Source organism: Oryctolagus cuniculus, chromosome 12 (genome assembly GCF_964237555.1).
Source record: "Oryctolagus cuniculus chromosome 12, mOryCun1.1, whole genome shotgun sequence".
In the NCBI taxonomy this organism is placed as follows: domain Eukaryota; kingdom Metazoa; phylum Chordata; class Mammalia; order Lagomorpha; family Leporidae; genus Oryctolagus; species Oryctolagus cuniculus.
The window spans coordinates 55,675,080-55,696,936 of NC_091443.1; the positions used below are offsets into that span (position 1 = coordinate 55,675,080).

At 42.4% G+C, this 21,857-nt stretch overlaps 1 protein-coding gene across 4 annotated transcripts in view; it reads left to right on the forward strand.

Annotated features, from left to right (window-relative positions):
* Positions 1-21,857, forward strand: part of SLC12A6 (solute carrier family 12 member 6) — a 122,521-nt gene that overhangs the window by 18,695 nt on the left and 81,969 nt on the right. Inside the window, exon 1 of one of the 4 annotated variants that reach the window (XM_051822109.2) lies at positions 10,606-11,041. The exons of the other annotated variants lie outside the window; for them this stretch is intronic. Coding sequence (XP_051678069.1) covers positions 10,924-11,041 — 118 coding nt within the window. The 5' untranslated portion in view covers positions 10,606-10,923. Of the gene's footprint in view, positions 1-10,605; positions 11,042-21,857 lie in introns of those variants that run through there. 4 annotated transcript variants of the gene reach the window in all.

Here is a 21,857-nt window from a genome sequence, read left to right on the forward strand (position 1 = left end):
ATTAATTTTGATATTTTAATATTTTCAGGGTTTGATGAATATGATAAAAAAGTATATGTGTGTGTGTATACATACATACGTATCTTCTCCTTATGAATGGAGTACACTTTTCACGCTCCCTCTGTAGCAGTAACTCCAAATTTAAATAGAGAACTGCCCATCTCTTCTCATAACCTGTTAATAGACTTCTTTAACACAGAAATATTCAGCATATAGTATGAGGACCTGTCTGTGAGGAGATAAGTTTACAATTTTTTAAAGAAACTCGTATAGTTTGATAAGCAATTTCATGTCTATTGAATCTAAACTTGTTTGGTATATACTTATTTTATCTTCCTAATAATTCATTTTATTTTTTAAAAATATTATCTTATGTGGCCGGCGCCGTGGCTCACTAGGCTAATCCTCCGCCTTGTGGCGCCGGCACACCGGGTTCTAGTCCCGGTCGGGGCGCCGGATTCTGTCCCGGTTGCCCCTCTTCCAGGCTAGCTCTCTGCTGTGGCTCGGGAGTACGGTGGAGGATGGCCCAAGTGCTTGGGCCCTGCACCCCATGGGAGACCAGGATAAGTACCTGGCTCCTGCCATCGGATCAGCGCGGTGCGCCGGCCGCAGCGCGCTGGCCGTGGCAGCCATTGGAGGGTGAACCAATGGCAAAAAGGAAGACCTTTCTCTCTCTCTCTCTCACTGTCCACTCTGCCTGTCAAAAAATAAAACATAAAAATAAATTATGATATATTGGAAGTTCAAAGAAAAAAATCTTTACCAGAGATAATTTTCAAAGCACCACTCTAAAACAGTGGTTCATAGCCTTTTGTTTTTGTGCCTAGCCTTATAAATGATGCCACACTACAGGAGGTTTGGAGGAGTGTTTCTCTACCAGTGGACATATTAAAATCTTTTGGAAGTTTTTTTTTTTAATATTTACTCATTCATTTGAAAGAGTTACACAGAGGGTGAGGTGGAGAGAAAGAGGTCTTCCATCCACTGATTCACTCCCCAAATGGCTGCAATGGCCAGGGCTAGCTAGGCTGAAGCCAGGAGCCAGGAGCTTCTTCCAGGTCTCCCACGTGGGTGCAGGGGCCCAAGGACTTGGGCCATCTGCTGCTGCTTTCCCAGGCCATAGCAGAGAGCTGGATCAGAAGAGGAGCAGCCAGGGCTAGAACTGGTGCCCATATGGGATGCCAGTGCCGCAGGCAGGGGCTTAGCCTATTATGTCATAGCGCTGGTCCCTAATTCATGTATATTAAAGAAATAATTCATACTTTTTTTCTCAGACAACATCTCTTCTAATAGGATGAATTATTTATATTTGTTATAAAAACTTTATAAAATATGTGGTTGAGTATAAAACATAAATCAATCTTTGTAGCTGAAAGTTCCTTATAAATTGGCCTTAATGTGGACAGCATTGTAGCTTAGTGAGTTAAGCTACTGCCTGTGTTGTGGGCATACCACATGAGTGCCAGTTTGAGTCCTGGCTACTTAACCTCTGATCCAACTCCCTGCAGTGAGCCTGGCAAAGCAGCAAGAGATGACCCGAGTACTTGGATCCCTGCACCTGCATAGGAGCCCCCGTGGACTTCCCAGCTCCTGCCTTTGGCCATCTGGGGAAAGAACCAGCAGATGGCAAATCTCTCTCTCTCTCAATCTCTCTCTCTCTCTTTCTTCAGTAAATCTGCCTTTCTAATAAATAAGTAAATATTTTTTAAAAATTGTTCTTGATCAAGAAAATTAAGATATAATATAGCTAATTTTTATTTGTATCTAATTGCTGGCCAATGCTTACAGAGATTTAGTAAAGGGTGGCTGCATTAAATATTTTGAAATATTTATTACTACATTGGAAGTAGTGGCTTAGAAGTAGATTCCACGTTGTAATTTCTTTGAAAACACTATTTATAATAAACTAAATACTGTAGATGTGATACTCTTGTTGGTTACAATTTTAAAGTTTCCTTAGGTGTAGCTAGATTTCAGTAGTGGAGCAAGCACTCTGAATGGTGCCTTAAAACCACAGGGATATGAAAGACCATTCGATTTTAATATTTTGAAGTCAGAATTTTTCTTTGCTCAGCATTCCCACTAAATCTTTGTTTGTGTTTGCACATGCTTTTGCAAAGCCTTGTCTAATGTATTTGAGTGAGAGAATGCTATGAGAAGGTGTAGACCAATAAAGATAAATTAAGGCTACTGTAGCTATTCTCCTAGAATCTAGTCAGTTTTACTCTTTTTATTACATTTTAAAAAATTTATGTATGTATGCATTTGAAAGAGTAACAGAGAGTTAGAAGGAAAAACACAGAAGAGTGCATACTCTTCCGTCTGCTGGCTCACTTCCCAAATGGCTGCCACAGCTGAGGCTGGGTCAGTCCAAAGCCAGGATCCAGAAGCTCCCTCTGGATCTCCGACATGGATAGCAGAGGCCTAAGTACTTGGGCCGTCATAAACTGCCTTCCCAGGTACATTAGCAGGAAGCTGGATCAGGAGCAAAGCAGCTGAGACTCAAAGTTGACTCAAAGTTGACTAAAAGCTCAAATATGAGATGTGGGCATCGCAAGCAGAGGCTTAACCCACTGTGCCACAGTGTTTTTACACTTTTAAATTTTAGAGCAGTTTGTATTTATTTTACAGCATTTCCAATAGTACTTTGATCATGTTTAATCTCATGTTTTATTTAAAAATGAATGCTATTAAATACATTACCAATGTATTTAAACTTCCAGAAATTACCAGAACTTTCAAAAATCTGCATAATGCTCTTCAGAATGACATTTAGTACAACTGCTGTATTTAGAATATATGTGTCTTTTTAATTCCAAGGATTTTGTTTAGTACTCACTTATTATAGAAGTTTTCTTTTTTATTTTTTTAAAGCTTTATTTTATTTATTTTAAAGAGTTACATAGAGAGGTAGAGACAGAGAGGAGAGAGAGATCTTCTATCTGCTGGTTTACTCCCCAAATGGCTGCAACGGCCGGAGCTGGGCCGATCCATAGCCAGGAGGCAGGATCCTCCTCCAGGTCTCCCACACGGGTGCAGGGGCCCAAGGAGTTGGGTCATTCTGCTATCCCAGGCCACAGCAGAGAGCTGGATCGGAAGAAGAGCAACCGGGACTCGAACTGGCACCCATATGGGATGCCGGTGCTTCAGGCCAGGGCTTTAACCCCCTGCGCCACAGCACCGGCCCCTAGAAGTTGGTTTTTGGTTTGGTTTGTTTTGTTTTGTTTTGTTTTGTTTTTATTTTTTTTATTTTTGACAGGCAGAGTGGACAGTGAGAGAGAGAGAGAGAGAGAGAAAGGTCTTCCTTTGCCGTTGGTTCACCCTCCAATGGCCGCCGCTGCAGCCGGTGCACCGTGCTGATCCGATGGCAGGAGCCAGGATCCAGGTGCTTTTTCCTGGTCTCCCATGGGGTGCAGGGCCCAAGCACCTGGGCCATCCTCCACTGCACTCCCTGGCCATAGCAGAGAGCTGGCCTGGAAGAGGGGCAACCGGGACAGAATCCGGCGCCCCAACCGGGACTAGAACCCGGTGTGCCGGCGCCGCAAGGTGGAGGATTAGCCTATTGAGCCACGGCGCCGGCCTTTTGTTTTGTTTTTGACAGGCAGAGTAGACAGGGAGAAAGGTCTTCCTTTTTGCCCTTGGTTCACCCTCCATTGGCCACTGCGGCTGGCGCACTGCGGCTGGCACACTGCTGATCTGAAACCAGGAGCCAGGTGCTTCTCCTGGTCTCCCATGCGGGTGCAGGACCCAAGGACTTGGGCATCCTCCACTGCACTCCCTGGCCACAGCAGAGAGCTGGCCTGGAAGAGGGGCAACCGGGACAGAATCCGGCGCCCCGACCAGGACTAGAACCCGGTGTGTCAGCGCCAGCTAGAAGTTTTCTTAAAAAAAGTTTCCTTGCATTATGGATGCATTTTTAGCATGAATGGTTACTTGATAATTTTCAGCAATGAGATCAGTGGTTCTACGTTATTTGTATAGCTTTCAATTGATACAGTTCTCAGTTTTTGAGAACTAAGAGAAAATACATATGATTTTCTCTAAAATTGAGTGATTTTTCATGATATATCAATGTGTGACAATCTGATAATGACTGTGTTGAAATAATTTCCACTGACTCTTAGTTGTTTCAGTTTTCTCACTAAATCTAATAAGTCTTCATTTGTTTTAAATAAATGAGTTGAATAAAACAACCCATTAAAAATAAGGTGAGTGGGGCCAGCACTGTGGCGTAGAAGGTTAAGCCACCGCCTGCAGTGCCAGAATCCCACATGGGCACTGGTTCAAATTCCAGCTTCTCCTCTTCCAATCCAGCTCTCTGCTATGGACTGGGAAAGCAACAGAAGATGGCCCAGGTCCTTTGGCCCCTGAACCCACGTGGGAAACACAGAAGAAACTCCTGGCTCCTGGCTTTGGATTGGCGCAGCTCTGGCCATTGCAGCCAATTGGGGAGTGAACTAGCAGATGGAAGACCTATCTCTCTCTCTCTCTCTCTCTCTCTCTGCTTCTCCTTCTCTATGTAACTCTGACTTTCAAATAGATAAACAAATCTTTAAAAAACAAAATAAGGTGAGCTATGATTAAAAATAAGTAATTAAAAATAAGTGTTCAATGGTTAAGATGCCAGCATCCCACATCAGAGTGCCTGAGTTTGATTCCTGGCTCTAACTTCTCCCTCCAGCTTCCTGCTTGTGCAGACTCTGGGAGGCAATAGTGATGGCTTAAGTGATAGGGATTCTGCCACTCTCAGAGGGAGACCTGGATGGAGTTCCAGCTCCTAGTTTTGGCCCTGCCCAGCTCTGACTTTTGAGAAATGAACAAGCTAATGGAAGCACACACTCTCTTGCTTTCTCTCTCATTTGAGAAATGGACCAGCTCACTCTCTCTGCTTGTGAATCTCTGCTTGCAAAATTTTAAAAAAGATTATTTATGTATTTGTTTGAAAGAGTTTCAGAAAGATGGAGAGAGCGAGAGAATCTTCCATCCACTGATTCAGTCCCCCAGTGGCCATAACTCCCGGGCTGGGCCAGGCTGAAGCCAGTAGCCTGGAACTCCATCCTGGTCTCCTATGTAGCCAAACACTTGGGCCATCTACTGGTGCTTTCCCAGGCACATTAGCAGGGAGCTGGATGGGAAGTGGAGCAGCAGGGACTTAAACCAACACTCATACAGGATGCTGGCATGACAGGCAGCTTCTTAGCTTACTATGCCTCAACACCAGCCCCATGTCAAATAAATTTTTTAAATAATAAAAATTGGATAGTGTGGCATGGTAAATTATAATTTCTAAATACTTCCTAAGATAGACCTGTTCTGAAGAATGGGGAATGTTAACTTTTTTTTTTCCCAATTTGTTTTATTTATTTGAAAGGCAGAGTGAAAGAGAAAGGGGGAGTGTGGGGAGCAAACCGGACTAGACTGAGTTACTGGAATTAAGACTTATTCTATGCATCTGCTCTCCCACAATATGGCGCTGGGAGAGAAGTAAACAGCTTCCGCACAGCTGCCTCCAGTTCAACCAATAAACTGTAGGACTTGCTACTGATTGGAGGAGAGCAGCGTACTCGGCGTGTGGGCAGCCGAGTTGGGATTGGCGGAGGAGGACTATAAAGGAGGAGAGAGACAACATGCACCAGGAACATCTAAGGGGAACATCTGAAGGAACACCTGTGCAGCCCCCGAGAGAGCCGGCCGGCGGTGTGCCGCTCCCCTGCGGAAGTGGGGAATGTGGCCAGGGGGAACCGCCCTTCCACGGAGGTGGAAGGGATAGTAGCCAACCCGGGAAGAACCAGCAGCAAACCCGGGGAGGGCCGAGCAGACAAAAGAACAGCGCAGGGTCCTGTGTCGTTCCTCCACGAAGAGGGGGAGCGACAGGGAGACCGAGTAAAAGTGATCTTCCATCTACTGGTTCACTCCCCAAATGGCCACATCAGTTGGGGCTGAGCGAGGCAGAAGCCAGGAGTCAGGAACTCCAGGTCTCCCACGTGGGTGGCACCTGCCCAAATACTTGGACCATCTTTTGTTGCTTTCCCAGGCACATAAATAGGGAACTGGATCTGCAGCAGAGCAACCAGGACGCACTGGCACTCCAATATGGGATGATAACGTTGCTAACAGTGGCTTAACCCATTAGGCCACATGTTGACCCTACTGTAATTTTTCAGTGTAAATTTTTTTAAAGAGTTATTATTTATTTGAAAGAGAGAGAAAGAGAGGCAGAGAGAGAGAAAGTGAGAGAGAGAGAGAGATTCTTCGATCTGCTGGTTCACTCCCCAATTGACTGCAATGGCTGGAGTTGCACCAATCTGAAGCCAGGAGCCAGGTGCTTCCTCCTGATCTCCCATTCAGGTGCAGGCGCCCAAGCACTTGGGCCATCCTCCACTGCCTTCCTGGGTCACAGCAGAGAGCTGGACTGGAAGAGGAACAACTGGGACTAGAACTGGCACCCATATGGGATGCCGGTGCCACAGGCAGAGGATTAACTAACTGAGCCATGGCGCTGGCCCCATGCCAATGATCTTTAAAAATTTTTTGTTGGGGCCAGTGCTGTGGTGCAGCAGCTTAAGCCACAGCTTGTAGTGCTCACGTCTCCTATGAATGCTGGTTTGAGTCCCAGCTGTTCCATTTCCAGTCCACCTCCCTGCTAATGTGCCTGAAAAAGCAGTAGAAGATGGCCCAAGTGCTTGGGCCCCAGTACCCACATGGGAGACCTGGAAGAAGCTCCTGGCTTCCATTTGGCACAGCCCCAGCCGTTGGGGCCATTTGGGGAGTGAACCAGCAGATACAAGAGCTCTCTGTCTTTCTCTCTCTCTCTCTCTTTCTCTCTGTAACTCTGCCTTTCAAATAAATAACCAAATATTTAGAAAATTTTAAATTAATTTATGTGAGAGAGAGGCAAAGAGCTTCCATCCGCCAGAGCCAAGAGCTCAATCCAGTTTTCCCATTTAGGCAGCAGCAGAAGAGATCTTCCACCAACTAGTTCACACCCTAAAATGGCCATAATGGTCAGGGCTGGGCCAGGCCAAAGCCACAAGCCCAGAACTCCTTTCAGGTCTCCCATGTAGGTGAAAGGGGTTCAGGTACTTGGGCCATTTTTTGCTGCCTTCCCAGGTGCAGTAGCAGGGAGTTGGTTTGGAAGTGGAGCAGCCAAGACTCAGGACTCAAAACTGGTGCTCCAATATGGGATATATGGGATGCTGGCATTGTAGGCAGCAGCTTAACCTGCTGTGTCAAAATGATGGCCTTGAGTTATCTTTTTATTTTTGAGTTGTGGGGTTTTTTAGGATGTTATAGATAAGAGTACTTTGTCAAATATATGTCTGCTGAATATTTTCTCCCTGTGATTTGCTAGTTTATTTTCATAATAGTGTCAATTCATTGTGTTTTTTCAACAGTTTATTATGTAATTTTTTCAAGCATGCAGAAGTTTTACAGTGAACAACTGTACACCCCTCACCCATATTCTGTTATTAACATTTTATTGTACTTGTCCTTTTACCTGTCTGTACTGTTGTAGCATCAAGTAAATTGTAGACATCAGTTCACTTCCTCCAAATACCTCAAGAAGCATATTATTAATTAAAATTCAGTATTTGTTTGCCACTTTCTTTTTTCTTTTGAGGCAAACTTTTTGAGTGACTCTTGGCTGAGTTTTGACAAATGCCTGTACCTGTTAGAACCTTAAACCCTATAAGGATATAGAATATTTCCAGGGCTCCAGGAAGTCCTCTCCTATCTGGTGCCACTTAATCTTTACCTCCATTCCCCCAGAGGCAACCATGTTCCTGATTATTTTTTTGCACCATAGATTAGTTTTGCCTGTTATAAAGCTTTGTAACTGTGAATTCATGTTATTTACTACTTTGTGTAAAATTCTTTGACTTAGCACATTTTTTAGATCAATCCACGTTGCATGTACCAATAGTTCATTTTTTAATTGCTCAATAATAATCCTTTGTTCGACTATCACGCTTTGTTAATCCATTATTTTAAGGATGGAAGAGGGATGTTTCTAGTTTGGGGATGATATGAATAATATGCTATAAACATTTTTGTTCAAGTGCATTTGTGGGGATATATTTTCACTTCTAGGAGTAAGTAAGTACCTAGGCGTGGAGTTGCTGGATTATAGGGTAAGTGTCAGACCCTTTTCCATAATAGATATATTAATTTACACCCCCCACAAAAATGTATGAAAGTTCTTTCTGTCCCACATTCTCGCCAGGTTTGATGTTAGCCGTCTTATTAATTGTTAGTTGTCTTGGTATGTGTAATGTTACCTAATTGTGATGCTTGAAATAGTTATTTTTTTTTAAAAAAAAGATTTATTTATTTATTTGAAAGTCAGAGTTACATAAAGAGAGGAGAAGCAGAGAGGTCCTCCATCCGATGGTTCACTCTCCAATTGGCCGCAATGGACGGAGCTGCACGGATCTGAAGCCAGGAGCCAAGAGCTTCCTCTGTGTCTCCCACGCGGGTGCAGAGGGCCAAAGACTTGGGCCATCTTCCACTGCTTTTGCAGGCCACAGCAGAGAGCTGGATTGGAAGCGGAGCAGCCAGGTCTCACACCAGCACCCATATGGGATGCCGATGTCTCAGGCCAGGGCATTAAGCCACTGCGCCACGGCGCTGGCCCCTCAAATAGTTATTTCTTACACCGAGCTTTTTAATTTTTTAAAACTTCCTATGCATATCACTCATACACCTGAGCTTTTTCTGTGCTGCCTTTATCTTCAGTTTTACCTACAGTTAACTCTAGGAGATACCTATTTTTAAACTGCTGATCACTGTGGTCCCAACACATTAAGTTGGCAAGTAAGTTACTGCTACTGTAGTTAACCAGAATGGGTCACCTTTCTAGTTATTTGGTTTGGGAATTTTCTGAGAGAGGAGGGCTGGTAGGGTAACATTTGTACAAAGGCTTATATACACAAGCTGTACACAGATTTATAAATGTGAGTCATTGTTTCCATCTATCAACTACAGAAGATTAGCCACAGTTCAGACTCTCTAAAATAAATACGAAAGGCAATATCCAAGTGGAAATATCTCATGGCACTGAAATATTAACATACTTGGACCTCAGAATATTCTAATATTGAAATTTTTGACAGCTTGGTAATTCTTTTAAGTTGCTACAGATACATTATTTGTGTAGCTATCTAACTTGCAATATGGGAAAATCACCAAAGTACTACCAGCTCTTAATTTCTTTCAAAGATTAAAAAATAGTTACCAATCATCTCAGGTGATAACACTTTTCTGCCTCCCCTACAGCAGTAATTCTCAAGCTTGGTTGCAGTTAGAACCACCTGAAGAAACTTTAAAGTGTTTGCCCAGGCTGCATTCCAAAGTAATAAAATGAGACTATCTGGGATAGAACCTAGGCATCATTAGTTTTAAAAGCTCACCAGGTGGTTCCAGTGTGCAGCCAAGGTTACAGAACAATGCTATTAAGAATCCATGAAATAAAGTTTAGGTAAGTGTGTATAGGTTTTCTCTCTCTCTCTCTTTTTTTTTTTTTTTTTTTTGACAGGCAGAGTGGATAGTGAGAGACAAAGACAGAGAGAAAGGTCTTCCTTTGCCATTGGTTCGCCTTCCAACTGGGACAGAATCCAGCGCCCTGAGCGGGACTAGAACCCGGTGTGCCAGCGCTACAAGGTGGAGGATTAGCCTATTGAGCCATGGCACTGGCACCGGCCCGGGTTTTCTCTCTTTAAAACTTGTCTGTGTTGCCTGTCACAAAGGCATTGGAGGTCTTAAGGTAGGCTTCACCGTTTACAATCTTTGTGACTTTGGCCAAGGCTCTTAGCTGAATATTTCTGTTTCTGTGATGATTAAATCACGATGTAAAATTTCCAGTGCAATGCAGAGCACAAACTTTTGGTTTCCTTCTCTGTTCACATTCAAGTCTTTGAATGGGGATTACAAACCATCATTCCTTTCTGGTAAATAAAATTAGCCCAGCCTTACTTGTCAGGTGGAAAGCATTCCTAACAAAGCCCTTAGATTACATCATCAGGATAGAAATTAACACAGGGCTCAATTTACTGACTCTTGAGCACAGAGTTAGTACTTCTTACTGTGTAGTTAGGAGTCATCAACCGAGAATCTGATACTGCTGACAAAATACACCAAGAGTATGCTATTGTAAGTGTGTGCTAAAAGAACTATATTCCTCTTAATCAGAGATTCCTTTGTTTTTTTTTTTTTTTTCTTTAAAGTACGATGTTTAAGCTCTCTTTACAATACTAACAAATTCTGCAATCTTCTACTTAAACCTAGTTTTCTGTTTTCAACAAAGTTCTATTTTGGGGGAAGTTAATCTCTTTTTGTCCTTATGTAGTGTCTAGAACTCTGCCTTGTGTAAAATATGAGAATTCATTCAATATTTGCTGATTGTTTCTACGCAGAGAGTTAGAAAAAGTCTATGAGTTTGTATGACTTTCTTCCGCATATGGTTTGAAATAAAGAACAGAGGCTTACAAACAATACACATTTCATTTTCTAGTTGACGTTAGGCCAGTCTTTCTTCAGAGGAGTCTGTAAAATGAACTCTTCCCTAATCTTTGCCATGTGAAATAGGAGGGCAGGGGTTGAGGTCACAGTGCAGACATAGGGTGGCCGCAGTTTCAGTGACGGCAGCGGACAGGGGCGCACGCAGGGAGTTCCTGAACTGCCCGGTCCGCACGGCCGCCTGAACGGTTCTGGGGTTCTGCAGGTCAGTAACAACAGGGGTGGAGTGCGAGTCCTTTTAAGTGAAGGATAAACACCGTGGAAGGCGTGTCTCCCAGCGCCCCACTCCCTAGGCGCTGTGGGTCACGTGAGCCACGAGCACTTCCCGATTCCCAGCCGCTGTCTGCGGAGCGCAGGCAGCCCGAGGCGGGCAGGGGGTTCCGGAGCGCAGCGCTTCCCGCCGCCGCGATGCCGCACTTCACCGTGACTAAGGTGGACGACCCCGGGGAGGGGGCGGCGGCCTCGGGCTCCCAGGAGCCCAGCGGAACCGAAGTGAAAACCCGGGGTCAGGATTCTGATGAGCGAGGTGAGTACTCGGGGCGCCTTGGGGAGCCTCGGAGTTTCCGAGAGAGATGGTAACTAAGATAGCAAAAATCGGAACGCTTGCCCAAGGATGCAGGAGCGCTGTGGCTGAAGGGCTGTGCGGCCGGCTCGCCCCCTGCTGTATCTGATAACTGCTCTGGGTTTCCCCACAATGAGTTCAGTGTTGCCTACCACCAGGTGAAATGGAATCTGTGGCAGTGTTTGAAAAGGGTTTGGAAGCAGAAAGAAGGGCACCGTAGACGTCACTGATGTGGAATCTGGAGTTCAGTTTTCACTCACACAGGTTGGATTGTATCTGGAGAAGACTAAGCCCCCCGGTGGCTGACACTGAAACTTAGCAGTTTATATATTATTATGTAAAGAGGGAGCATGGTTCAGTAATTTTGTACCATGGACTCTGTACTTGTGTCTTTTCAGGTTATTCGGGGTTTTTCCTCAGTTTACCAGCTAAACAGTAATTCAGTAGTGAGTGGCGTAAGAATTCTTTAATGAACTAAAGTACAATAGCTGGTCATTACAGTGACTAGCATAGCATCAGGTTTAATAAAATCATTTGATGAATGTGATTAGCCCTATTATTTTCTCTAAATGGTGGCAGTTATACTTTCTAGGGGAATTGTGGTTTTAAATTTTTAACCATGCAATTAAAATCTTAGTTAATATTATGGTATTAAACAGAGTTGTAGTTTGAAGTCCCTTATTTCTTCAGTATGTAAATTGTCAGCAACTTCTGTAATACGTGAATACAGGCTAAGAGAGGGACTAAACTGAAAATTCCGTGATTTGGACTTTTCTCTGTAGCAGGCGACACATTGCAGTTCCTTGTTATAAGCAGCTGCTTGCTGATCGCCTCTGTTGCTTACCATGCATTAGAGAATTCTTTAAGAGTTTTTAACTTATTTGAAAATGGAAGCTGTTAAGATAAAATGTTCCTTTTGTTTTTTTTTTTTTTCCCTTCCAGTGAGAGAATTTGTTAGGGGAAGATAAGAAAGTAGGTTTCATGTAAACTCCTTGTCTGCTATGTTATTTTCATTTTGCTGAATAGTCAAGATGATAAGAAGTTGAAAGCAAGTTTAACCAACTTTGAACTTGAACCCGATTCTGTGCAACTTGAGCTCAGAGGAGTTAGGTTCTCTCTCAGTCCTGTATGTATTTAAAACTATATAAATTTCTTACATTTGCCACCCTAACATTTTAATCCCTGTTGCTTTTGTCCTCGCTGTTGTCTTCATCAATTTTGCCAAACTAATGAAGTCCACCTGTACCTCATCACGCTTCTCATTGTTTCACATTCTTCTTTCTCCTCTACTTCTCTGTTTTATTTCATCTTTACTACTCCCACTATGTTTAGGGAAACCTATTTTCTTTGGTTTAGAACAGTGTTAAAATCATTTAATCTACATATAGTCACCAAGAAAACCATAAAAACTTTGATAGTACCCAAATTTGTAATAACTGACATTTTTAGGCTTAGTTTATTTTCTTTCATGGTAATTGCTTTGAACAAGGAAGAAGTGACAGATACAATCTAACTTGAATTTAATAAGGCTCTTATTTTGATGTTTTCTGTAATAGCTTAGAAAGTATCCACTTGAATAAATTGTTTAGCAAGTGAATAACTGCTGGGAATACCTTATCAGAATTACACTTAATTTTATTGTAGGATTAAAGTAGAGGGAAGGAAGGAGGTAAATGAATACGGAAAATCTAAACTTTTTTTTAACCTAGGGATAAAATGGTGAGGGTATATGGAATAAATGTTCAGGGTATAATGGTTTCTTTGGAGCAGTTGCTTGAAATACAATAAGTTTTAGCTCTTTGTTTTCCTGAGTTTAAAAAAAAAGCTAAATGATGGTGTTTTGCTGTAAGCAGTTCTAAGAGCCTGTTATGTAACCAGTAACTTTTTTTTTTCATTGTTTTTCTTATATCTGTGGGAGAGAAAAATATGTAGTATCACATAACTCAAACATATTTAGAAAGTAGATCATCTTTTAAAATGTGTTTTAAAAGATGAGATTTATTTGAACTAGATAGGTGGGTGATTTGAAATAGTAATATATGAATATAGATAATTAATTTTAACAAGAAGTACATTAATTCCTGCCATGTGTGTACCAATATAGCATAATCTTGTTTAATTTGCTTTCAGAGGAAAACACAGAAATCCAAACTTTTCTAACATCTTGACTGTTTTCTTCCTCCGCATTGTTTTCTCAGCAACCTGGCCACAGAAGTAGCACTTACCACACTCTGTCCTGCAACCATCGGCTTCTCTTTCCCCCGTAGACTGGTTACAAACTTTTTGAGGACAGAGGTCTTGTCCTAAGCAAATGGCTGGCACCTAATACGCTGTTTAATCGAAAGACACACTCTGCCTTTCTTGTTCACCAAACATACGTTTGATGCAAATAGCACATCAGGTGTTGTACTCTTTTCCTAAGGCTACAAAGGTGTAAGAAGTACAAGTTCCCCCACCAAAGGCAGCAGGGTGACTTTGAATCCCAGCCCTACTAATTATTACTAATTAGTAGTAATGATAATTTGTAATAATTATTACTTGAGTGACTTTCAGCAAGCTGTTCAACTTCCCTAATCCTTACTTTCCTCATTGATGAAACCAAGGGAAGAATAGTAGTACCTGCTTCACAGAGTGGTTGTGAGGATTACATGGGATAATGTATATAAGGCACATGTGTAACAACTGTCAAAAATAAGTACCTTGTTCTATTAGTTACATTGTGATCAGTGACTTAGGAAGGAAAAGAAACAAGTTTGGGCAACAGTTGATGGAGAGAAAGAGTGCATGGAGGGGACAGATGTCTCAGAGAATGGGACAACTGAATCTTGAAGTAAGGTCTAGAAAAGTTGATCACAAGCAAGAGGAACAGTTTGAAGGCCTGAGAGGAGAGTGTAGCAGGTATGGGATTCAAGTTTAGGGTAAGAGCATGTTAGCATGTGGTGAAGAGGTAAGAGATGGAGCAGAGACAAACATTGATGCTGTTAATTGAAGTGTTAACAGTTTCATTCTCTCTGCTCTGTAATAGAGATAAATTGAGGCTAGTGACAATCTATGGCTTGCTTCAGGCCACATGGTGGATAGCAGAGTCTGTTCAAAATTCTGAATTGGACATAATTCCCACCGCACTGTGATGCCAATTCCTAGTTTTTAAGAACAAATAACTAGATATCTTAATGTACATGGGCCACAAAGGAATATTATCAAAACTAATTTTTTATTTATGCATTATAATAAAACTACATTTTATACATTATTTGTGTCTGCCAGTTTACTCCTGCAAATGCCAGCAACAACTGGGGCTGACTGTGCTGGGCTGAAGGTGGGAGCTGGGAGCCCAATCTGGGTCTCCCACGAGGGTGGCAGGAACCTAGTCACTTGAGCCATCAGCTGCTGCCTCCAAAGATCTGCACTAGTAGGACACTGCGGTGCTTTTTGAGGGACAGCTTTGCTGGGTATAGTGTTCTTGGCTAGCAATGAATTCCCCCCCCCAGGTATTACTGCTTATTGCATTCACTCATTCAAGTATGAATGCTATATATGCTATATCTGCTCATTTATTTAAATGTGTGTTAAGTTTATGTAAGTATTTTTTTGTGAGATAAACAATTTCGAATCTTACCAGTTCCTCAAATCTAATGGTATCTATGGATTAGGCAGATTTGGACTGCTGGGCTTGCCTTTTCTAGACATATATAAGAGAGGGGGAGATTTCTCTTCCCTTTGAAACAGGGGTCTAGGACATTGTATTTTTTTATATAATTTATTTATTTGAAAGACAGGAGCCTAGGGTGATTACTGATGCTGTAAACAAGAGTGTCAATTTGTTAAGTCAACAACAGGAGTCACTGTGCACTTACTCCTCATGTAGGATCTTTGTCCTTAGTGTGCTGTACATTGAGATTTAATGCTGTAACTAGTACTGAAACAGTATTTTTCACTTTATGTTTCTGTGTGGGAGCAAACTGTTGAAATCTTTACTTAATGTATGCTAAACTGATCTTCTGTATATAAAGAGAATCGAAAATGAATCTTGATGTGAATGGAAGGGGAGAGGGAGTGGGAAAGGGGAGGGTTGTGGGTGGGAGGGACGGTATGGGGGGGAAGCCATTGTAATCCATAAGCTGTACTTTGGAAATTTATATTCATTAAATAAAAGTTAGAAAAAAAAAAGTCAGAGTTACACAGAGAGAGAAGGAAAGGCAGAAAGAGAGTGAAGTTTTTCATCTGCTGATTCATTCTCCAATTGGCCGTAATGGCCAGAGCAGCGCCCATCTAAAGCCAGGAGCAAGAAGCTTCCTCTGGGTCTTCCCATGTGGGTGCAGGGGCCCAGGGACTTGGGCCGCCATCTACTGATTTCTCAGGCCATAGCGTGGGAAACCACATGGGAAGCCAGCACTGCAGGCAGCGGTTTTACCCTCTAAGACACAGCCCCAGCCCCGGGACATTTTCAGAAATGGGCCTGTAGTAAAAAAAGGGAAACCTGTATTGGTGTTGAACAGCATTTCCCAACATTAACTCACAAGTTAAACAAATGACATGAGAACATATTGAGAGATATATTTCCATTAAATGGAGTTAAAATTTTAAGATAGGGGCCAGTGCAGTGGCATGGTAGGCTGTGCCTCTGCCTGTAGTGCTGGCATCCCATCTGGGCACCAGTTTGAGACCTGGCTGCTCTACTTCCGATCCAGCTCTCTGATGTCCTGGGAAAGCAGTGGATGGCCCAAGTGCTTGGGCCCCTCCACTCAGGTGGGAGACCTGGAAGAGGCTCCTGGCTTCGGATTGGCCCAGCTCCAGCTCTTGCAGCTCTTTGAGGAGTGAACCAGTGGATGGAAGCCCTCTTTCTCAATGTCTCTCCCTCTGTGTGTAACTCTGCCTCTCAAATAAATAAAAAGTTTTAAGATAGGGTGTTAGACTTTAAACATTAGTTCTGTTTATTCATAGGAGTTTATGTTGACCACCTTTTATCGACTAACTTTAAAGTAGATTGAATCAGATAACTAAAGAATAGCTCTGTGCTAGCAAAATTCCGTTCTGTAGAGATTTAACACTCACTTTTGGTCCTTCTAACTATTCATACAAGGCTTTTACCAACCCACTTAACAGAAATATAAAATCTCAGGGTCAAAAGTTGATGCTCAGTGAGGCGTGTTTTTCTGCCTCCCCACACACCACTATTCTGTCATCAGAAGGACTGACATTTCCCTGAGATACCTTCCCAATTCTTTTTACTGTGATTTTTTTTCTTTACCTAAGACCTTTTTTTTTTTTTTTTTTTGACAGGCAAAGTGGACAGTGAGAGAGAGACAGACAGAGAGAAAGGTCTTCCTTTTACCGTTGGTTCATCCTCCAATGGCCGCTGTGGCTGGCGCACCGCACTGATCCGAAGCAAGGAGCCAGGTGCTTCTCCTGGTTTCCCATGGGGTGCAGGGCCCAAGCTCCTAGGCCATCCTCCACTGCACTCCCTGGCCATAGCAGAGAGCTGGCCTGGAAGAGGGGCAACCGGGACAGAATCCGGCGCCCCAACCGGGACTAGAACCCGGTGTGCCGGCGCCGCAAGGCGGAGGATTAGCCTAGTCAGCCGTGGCGCCGGCCTACCTAAGACCTTAATACAAGGAAACAAATTTTAGGGGAGACCTGGATTAAGTTTCTGGCTTCATGGCTTCGTCCTGGCCCAGCCCTCTGGCTGTTGTGGGCATTCGGGGAGTGAGCCAGTGGATGAGAGTTCTCTCTTTCTGCCTCTCAAATAATCTTTTTAAAAAGAAATTATTTATAAACTGGTAAGCTTTAAGAATCTATCGTTTCACGGTTTTTCCAGGTTAATATGTTAAAATATCAGCTACGATTGTTGAGCACAGTGAGTAGCAGAGCAAGTGTTCACATGAAGCACCTAATCTTCACAACTAGGTCAAGTAAACCATTGTCAGCACCTCAGAGATGAGGAAAGGAAGGTGCCAGGAAATTAGGTAGAGGACTTAAGTGGCAGGTTGGGAATTCAGGGTGATGATGAGGAGGCTCTCTGTTTTGCACCACACCACACTGTCCCTCTCTTTTAAGCATGCATGTAATTATTTGTTTTCTGAATTAGGCAGCTCTGTTTTCTCAGTAGTTACTAATGCTTCTTAGGCTCTATTTCTTTTGTCTTCACGGATTCCTCACAACTAAATGAAACTCAGCTGCTTATTCTACCGTTTCATGTGCTGGATTGCTTTCTTACTGGGTAGAGAATATTTCCAAATCAGGGTATTACTTCGAATGGTGCTGCAAGTTGAATAGGTGAGGAATAGGGCTTAATCTGATCACCTTTTAGTGGACCTTCACTACTTACATCCCTGGGTCTAATCAGCAGGAAGGATGGGGCCGGCACCGTGGTTTACTTGGTTAATCCTCCACCTGTGGCGCCGGCATCCCATATGGGCCCCGGGGTTCTAGTCCCGGTTGCTCCTCTTCCAGTCCAGCTCTCTGCTGTGGCCCAGGAAGGCAGTGGAGGATGGCCCAAGTCCTTGGGCCCTGCACCCATGTGGGAGACCAGGAGGAAGCACCTGGCTCCTGGCTTCAGATTGGCGCAGCGTCAGCCAGCTGTGGCGGCCATTTGGGGGGGTGAACCAACGGAAGGAAGACCTTTCTCTCTCTCTCTCTCTGTCTGTCTGTCTCTCTCTCTCACTGTCTCTAAATCTACCTGTCAAATTAAAAAAATGAGCAGGAAGGTACAAGTAAGGCTAGAGATCACTTATCAATGAGCTAGAACTAAGATTTAGACATTAAGAGTCGGTGATAGGGAAATTGAACATATAGAATTGAATAAATGAAATGATTGTCTTTTAATATAACAAGAGTGTATATGCCATTGAAAGTATGCAAGATGTACTTGGTTTAATATATTACAAAAAGTGTAATGTTTCATTTTACAGATCTTGCTTAGAGTGAAATTAATTAAAAACAATTTGTTGAGAGAAAAATATTAATGTAAGACAGACAGACATGGTGAAGGTTAAATGTGGTGCCTAAGTAACAATTCTATCCTTCTAAACCTTCAGGGTGAATGAACCACCTCAGTTCCTTTCCTGTGTTTTCTCCACTGTAGCAACAGAGGTTCTGATTATTGTATTAGAAATGAAGATACAGTAAAATCCTTATTAAAAGTTGTCTCCATCTTTGCTCCACCTCATTGCCTCGTTCATTTATTTTCCTTCATCTGAACTCTTTGCTGCTTTTCATTCCTTGCCTGCCATTAAGAAATTACGCACTCTAATGTTCATCTTCATTACTTCAACAACTGGGCTCTTAATTTGTTTCCTCCAGTCTTCTGCCTAATCTGCCACTCCAGCTTTGATTATTCCATCACTTGGTATCTGTCAGCCCTCAAATACACTTTGCAGTGTGCCTTAAACTTGGAATCACAATATAATTGTATTTTTATCTCTTCAACTATATCTTGAGTTATACAAGAGTGAGGGATTGTTTTAATGTTATTTTTGAAAATTGTGGTTTTTACTTTGATTATGGAAAATTTCAGACTCAGAAAAGTGTAGTGAACTTTATGTTCATATCTCTTACTCATTGGTATCTTTATTTACCCTTAGTTATTCTTTATACTTAGAGATATCAACCCTTTTCCCCTCGCAAAGAATCCTTTTATTTAAGGAATACAGACTTCACATTTCATAAGTACAACTTTAGGAATACAGTGATTCTTCCCACCCACTCTCCCACCCCTCCCCTTCCTCCCTCTCCCATTCCCAGTCCCATTCTCCACTAAGATCCATTTTCAGTTAACTTTATACATTGAAGACCAACTCTGTACTAAGAGTTCAACAATTTGCACAGTAAAAAAAAAAAGAAAGAACAAAACAAATTGTTCCTCAATAGTCGAAACAAGGGCTGTTCAAAGTCATTGCATCTTGAAGTTAATTTTACTTCTTTTTTAGAGACTTAATTAACTTTAATGAAGCACCCAAGAATGATATAGCTTTTGGGAGCACTTAGACCTACTTAAAAACCCTTTTTGATATGTTATAAATATTTTTCCCAGTCCATATTTCTTTTACAGTTTTATTGAGTTATAATTAACATAAAATTAACTGCATATACTTTAAGTGTGCAGTTTAATGAGTTTTGACATACATGTATATACACACACCCAATGAAAGAATTATCATAATCAAGATACTGAGCATTTTCATCACCCTTTAAAGTTTCCTTGTGCCCTTTTTTAGTCTATTCACCTAATTCCTGGTCCCCAGGCACCCACTGTTCTACTTTCTGTCACTGTACATTAGTTTGTGTTTTGTGGAATTTTATATAAAATCAGATAATGTGTACTCTGTTCGGGCTGCTTTTTATTTTTTTAAATATTCATGTATTTGAAAGGTAGAGTTACAGAGAGAGGTAGAGACAGAGAGAGAGGTCTTCCATTCGCTGGTTTGCTCCCCAAATGGCCACAACCACTGGGGCTGTGTCAGTCTGAAGTCAGGAGCCAGGAGCTTCTTCCAGGTCTTCCACATGGGTACAAGGGCACAAGGACTTGGGCCATCCTCTGATGTTTTCCCAGACACATTAGTAGGGAGTGGGATCAGAAGTGGTGCAGATCTGGGATGCCAGCATTGCAGATGGATACTTTACCCACTAACCACAGTGCCAGCCCCCTGATTTTTTAAAGATTTATTTTTTGTTTTTTTGAAAAGCAGAGTTACAGAGAGAGGAGGAAAGACAGATCTTCCATCTGCTGGTTCACTCCCCAAAACTCTTATTTATGACATCAGTAATCACCCAAGGCTCTCGTCATGAGCTGCCAAGGCTATGGAAGCCTCTTGAGTTCACAAACTCCGACCTTATTTAGACAAGGTCATAGTCAAAGTGGAAGTTCTCTCCTCCCTTCAGAGAAAGGTACCTCCTTCTATGATGGCCTGTTCTTTCCACTGGGATCTCACTCACAGAGATCTTTCATGTAGGTCATTTTTTTGTCACAGTGTCTTGGCTTTCCATGCCTGAAATACTCTCGTGGGCTTTTTAGCCAGATCCGAATGCCTTAAGGGCTGATTCTGAGGCCAGAGTGCTGTTTAGGGCATTTGCCATTCTGTGAGTCTGCTGTGTATCCCGCTTCCCATGTTGGATCGTTCTCTCCCTTTTTTATTCTATCAGTTAGTATTTGCAGACACTAGTCTTGTTTATGTGATCCCTTTGATACTTAATACTATCTTTATGATCAATTATGAACTGAAACTGATCACTTTAGTAAGATGGCATTGGTACATGCCAGCTTAATGGTTTTGATTTGCATTTCCACGATGGCTAGTGATCCTGAATATTTTTTCATGTGTCTGTTGGCCATTTGTATTTCCTCTTTTGAAAAATTTTGTTTAGGTCCTTGGCCCATCTCTTAAGTGGTTTACTTGTTTTGTTGTTGTGAAGTTTCTTGATCTCTTTGTAGATTCTGGTTATTAATCCTTTATCAGTTGCATAATTTGCAAATATTTTTCCCATTCTGTTGGTTGCCTCTTCACTTTCCTGTTTCTTTTACAGTACAGAAACTTCTCAATTTGATGTAATCCAAATTGTTAATTCTGGCTTTGACTGACTGTGCCTCTGGGGTCTTTTCCAAGAAGTCTTTGCCTGTGCCTATATCCTGCAGGGTTTCTCCAGTGTTCTCTAATAATTTGATGGTATCAGGTTGTAGATTTAGATCTTTAATCCACCAACAAACATTTAAATAATGGGAGTGTTTAAGGAAGTTCAAACGAAGTACAAAATAGACTATATTAAAAATTATTTTCCAGTTAATATTTATTACCATCTAACTCTCAATCCAAGAACACTTTTTTCCTGCACTAAAATGTAAGCAGCATGGGGCCAACATTGTGGCATAGTGGATAAAACTGCCACCTGTGGTGCCAGCATCTCATATGGGCGCCAGTTTGAGTCCCGATTGCTCCAGTTCCCATCCAGCTTCCTGTTAATGCATCTGGGAAAGCAGTGGAAGATGGCCCAAGTACTTGGGCCCCTGCACTCATGTAGGAGACTTGGAAGAAGTTCCTGACTCCTGGCTCCTGGCTTTGGCCTGGGTCCGCCCCAGCTGTTGCAGCCATCTGCGGAGTGAACCAATGGATGGAAGATCTCTTGCTCTCTCTGTCTCTCCCACTTTTTCTCTGTAACTCTGCCTTTCAAATCAATGAAATCTTAAAAATTTTTTTAAAAAAAATGTAAGCTGCATGATGGCATGTATGGTATTGTATGGTTTCATCTTAGTTTATTTTGTGCTGCTATATACACTGCTAATCCGTTAACATCCGATGCCTAGAACACTGTCCTGCATATAGTAGGATAGTGATAAAGGAATAAACACACAGTCATGGCAGATCAAGTGAAAGAAATATTCTAGGCTTTTGCTGTAGTATAGAAGGTTAAACCTCTGCCTGTAGTGCCAGCATCCCATGTGAATGCCAGTCCGAGTCTCAGCTGCTCCACTTCTGATCCAGCTTCCCTAATAATGTGCCTGGGAGAGCAGCAGAAAATGGCCCAAGTTCTTGAGCCCTTGCATCCACATGGGAGACCTGGAAGAAGCTTCTGGCTTCAGTCTTGCCCAGCCCTGACCATTGCAGCCTTTATATATATATATATATATATATATATATATATATAAAATTTTTTTTTTTTTTTTTTGACAGGCATAGTTAGACAGAGAGGTCTTCCTTCCATTGGTTCAACCCCCAAATGGTCGCTATGGCCGGCGCCTGCACTGATCCAAAGCCAGGAGCCAGGTGCTTCCTCCTGGTCTCCCATG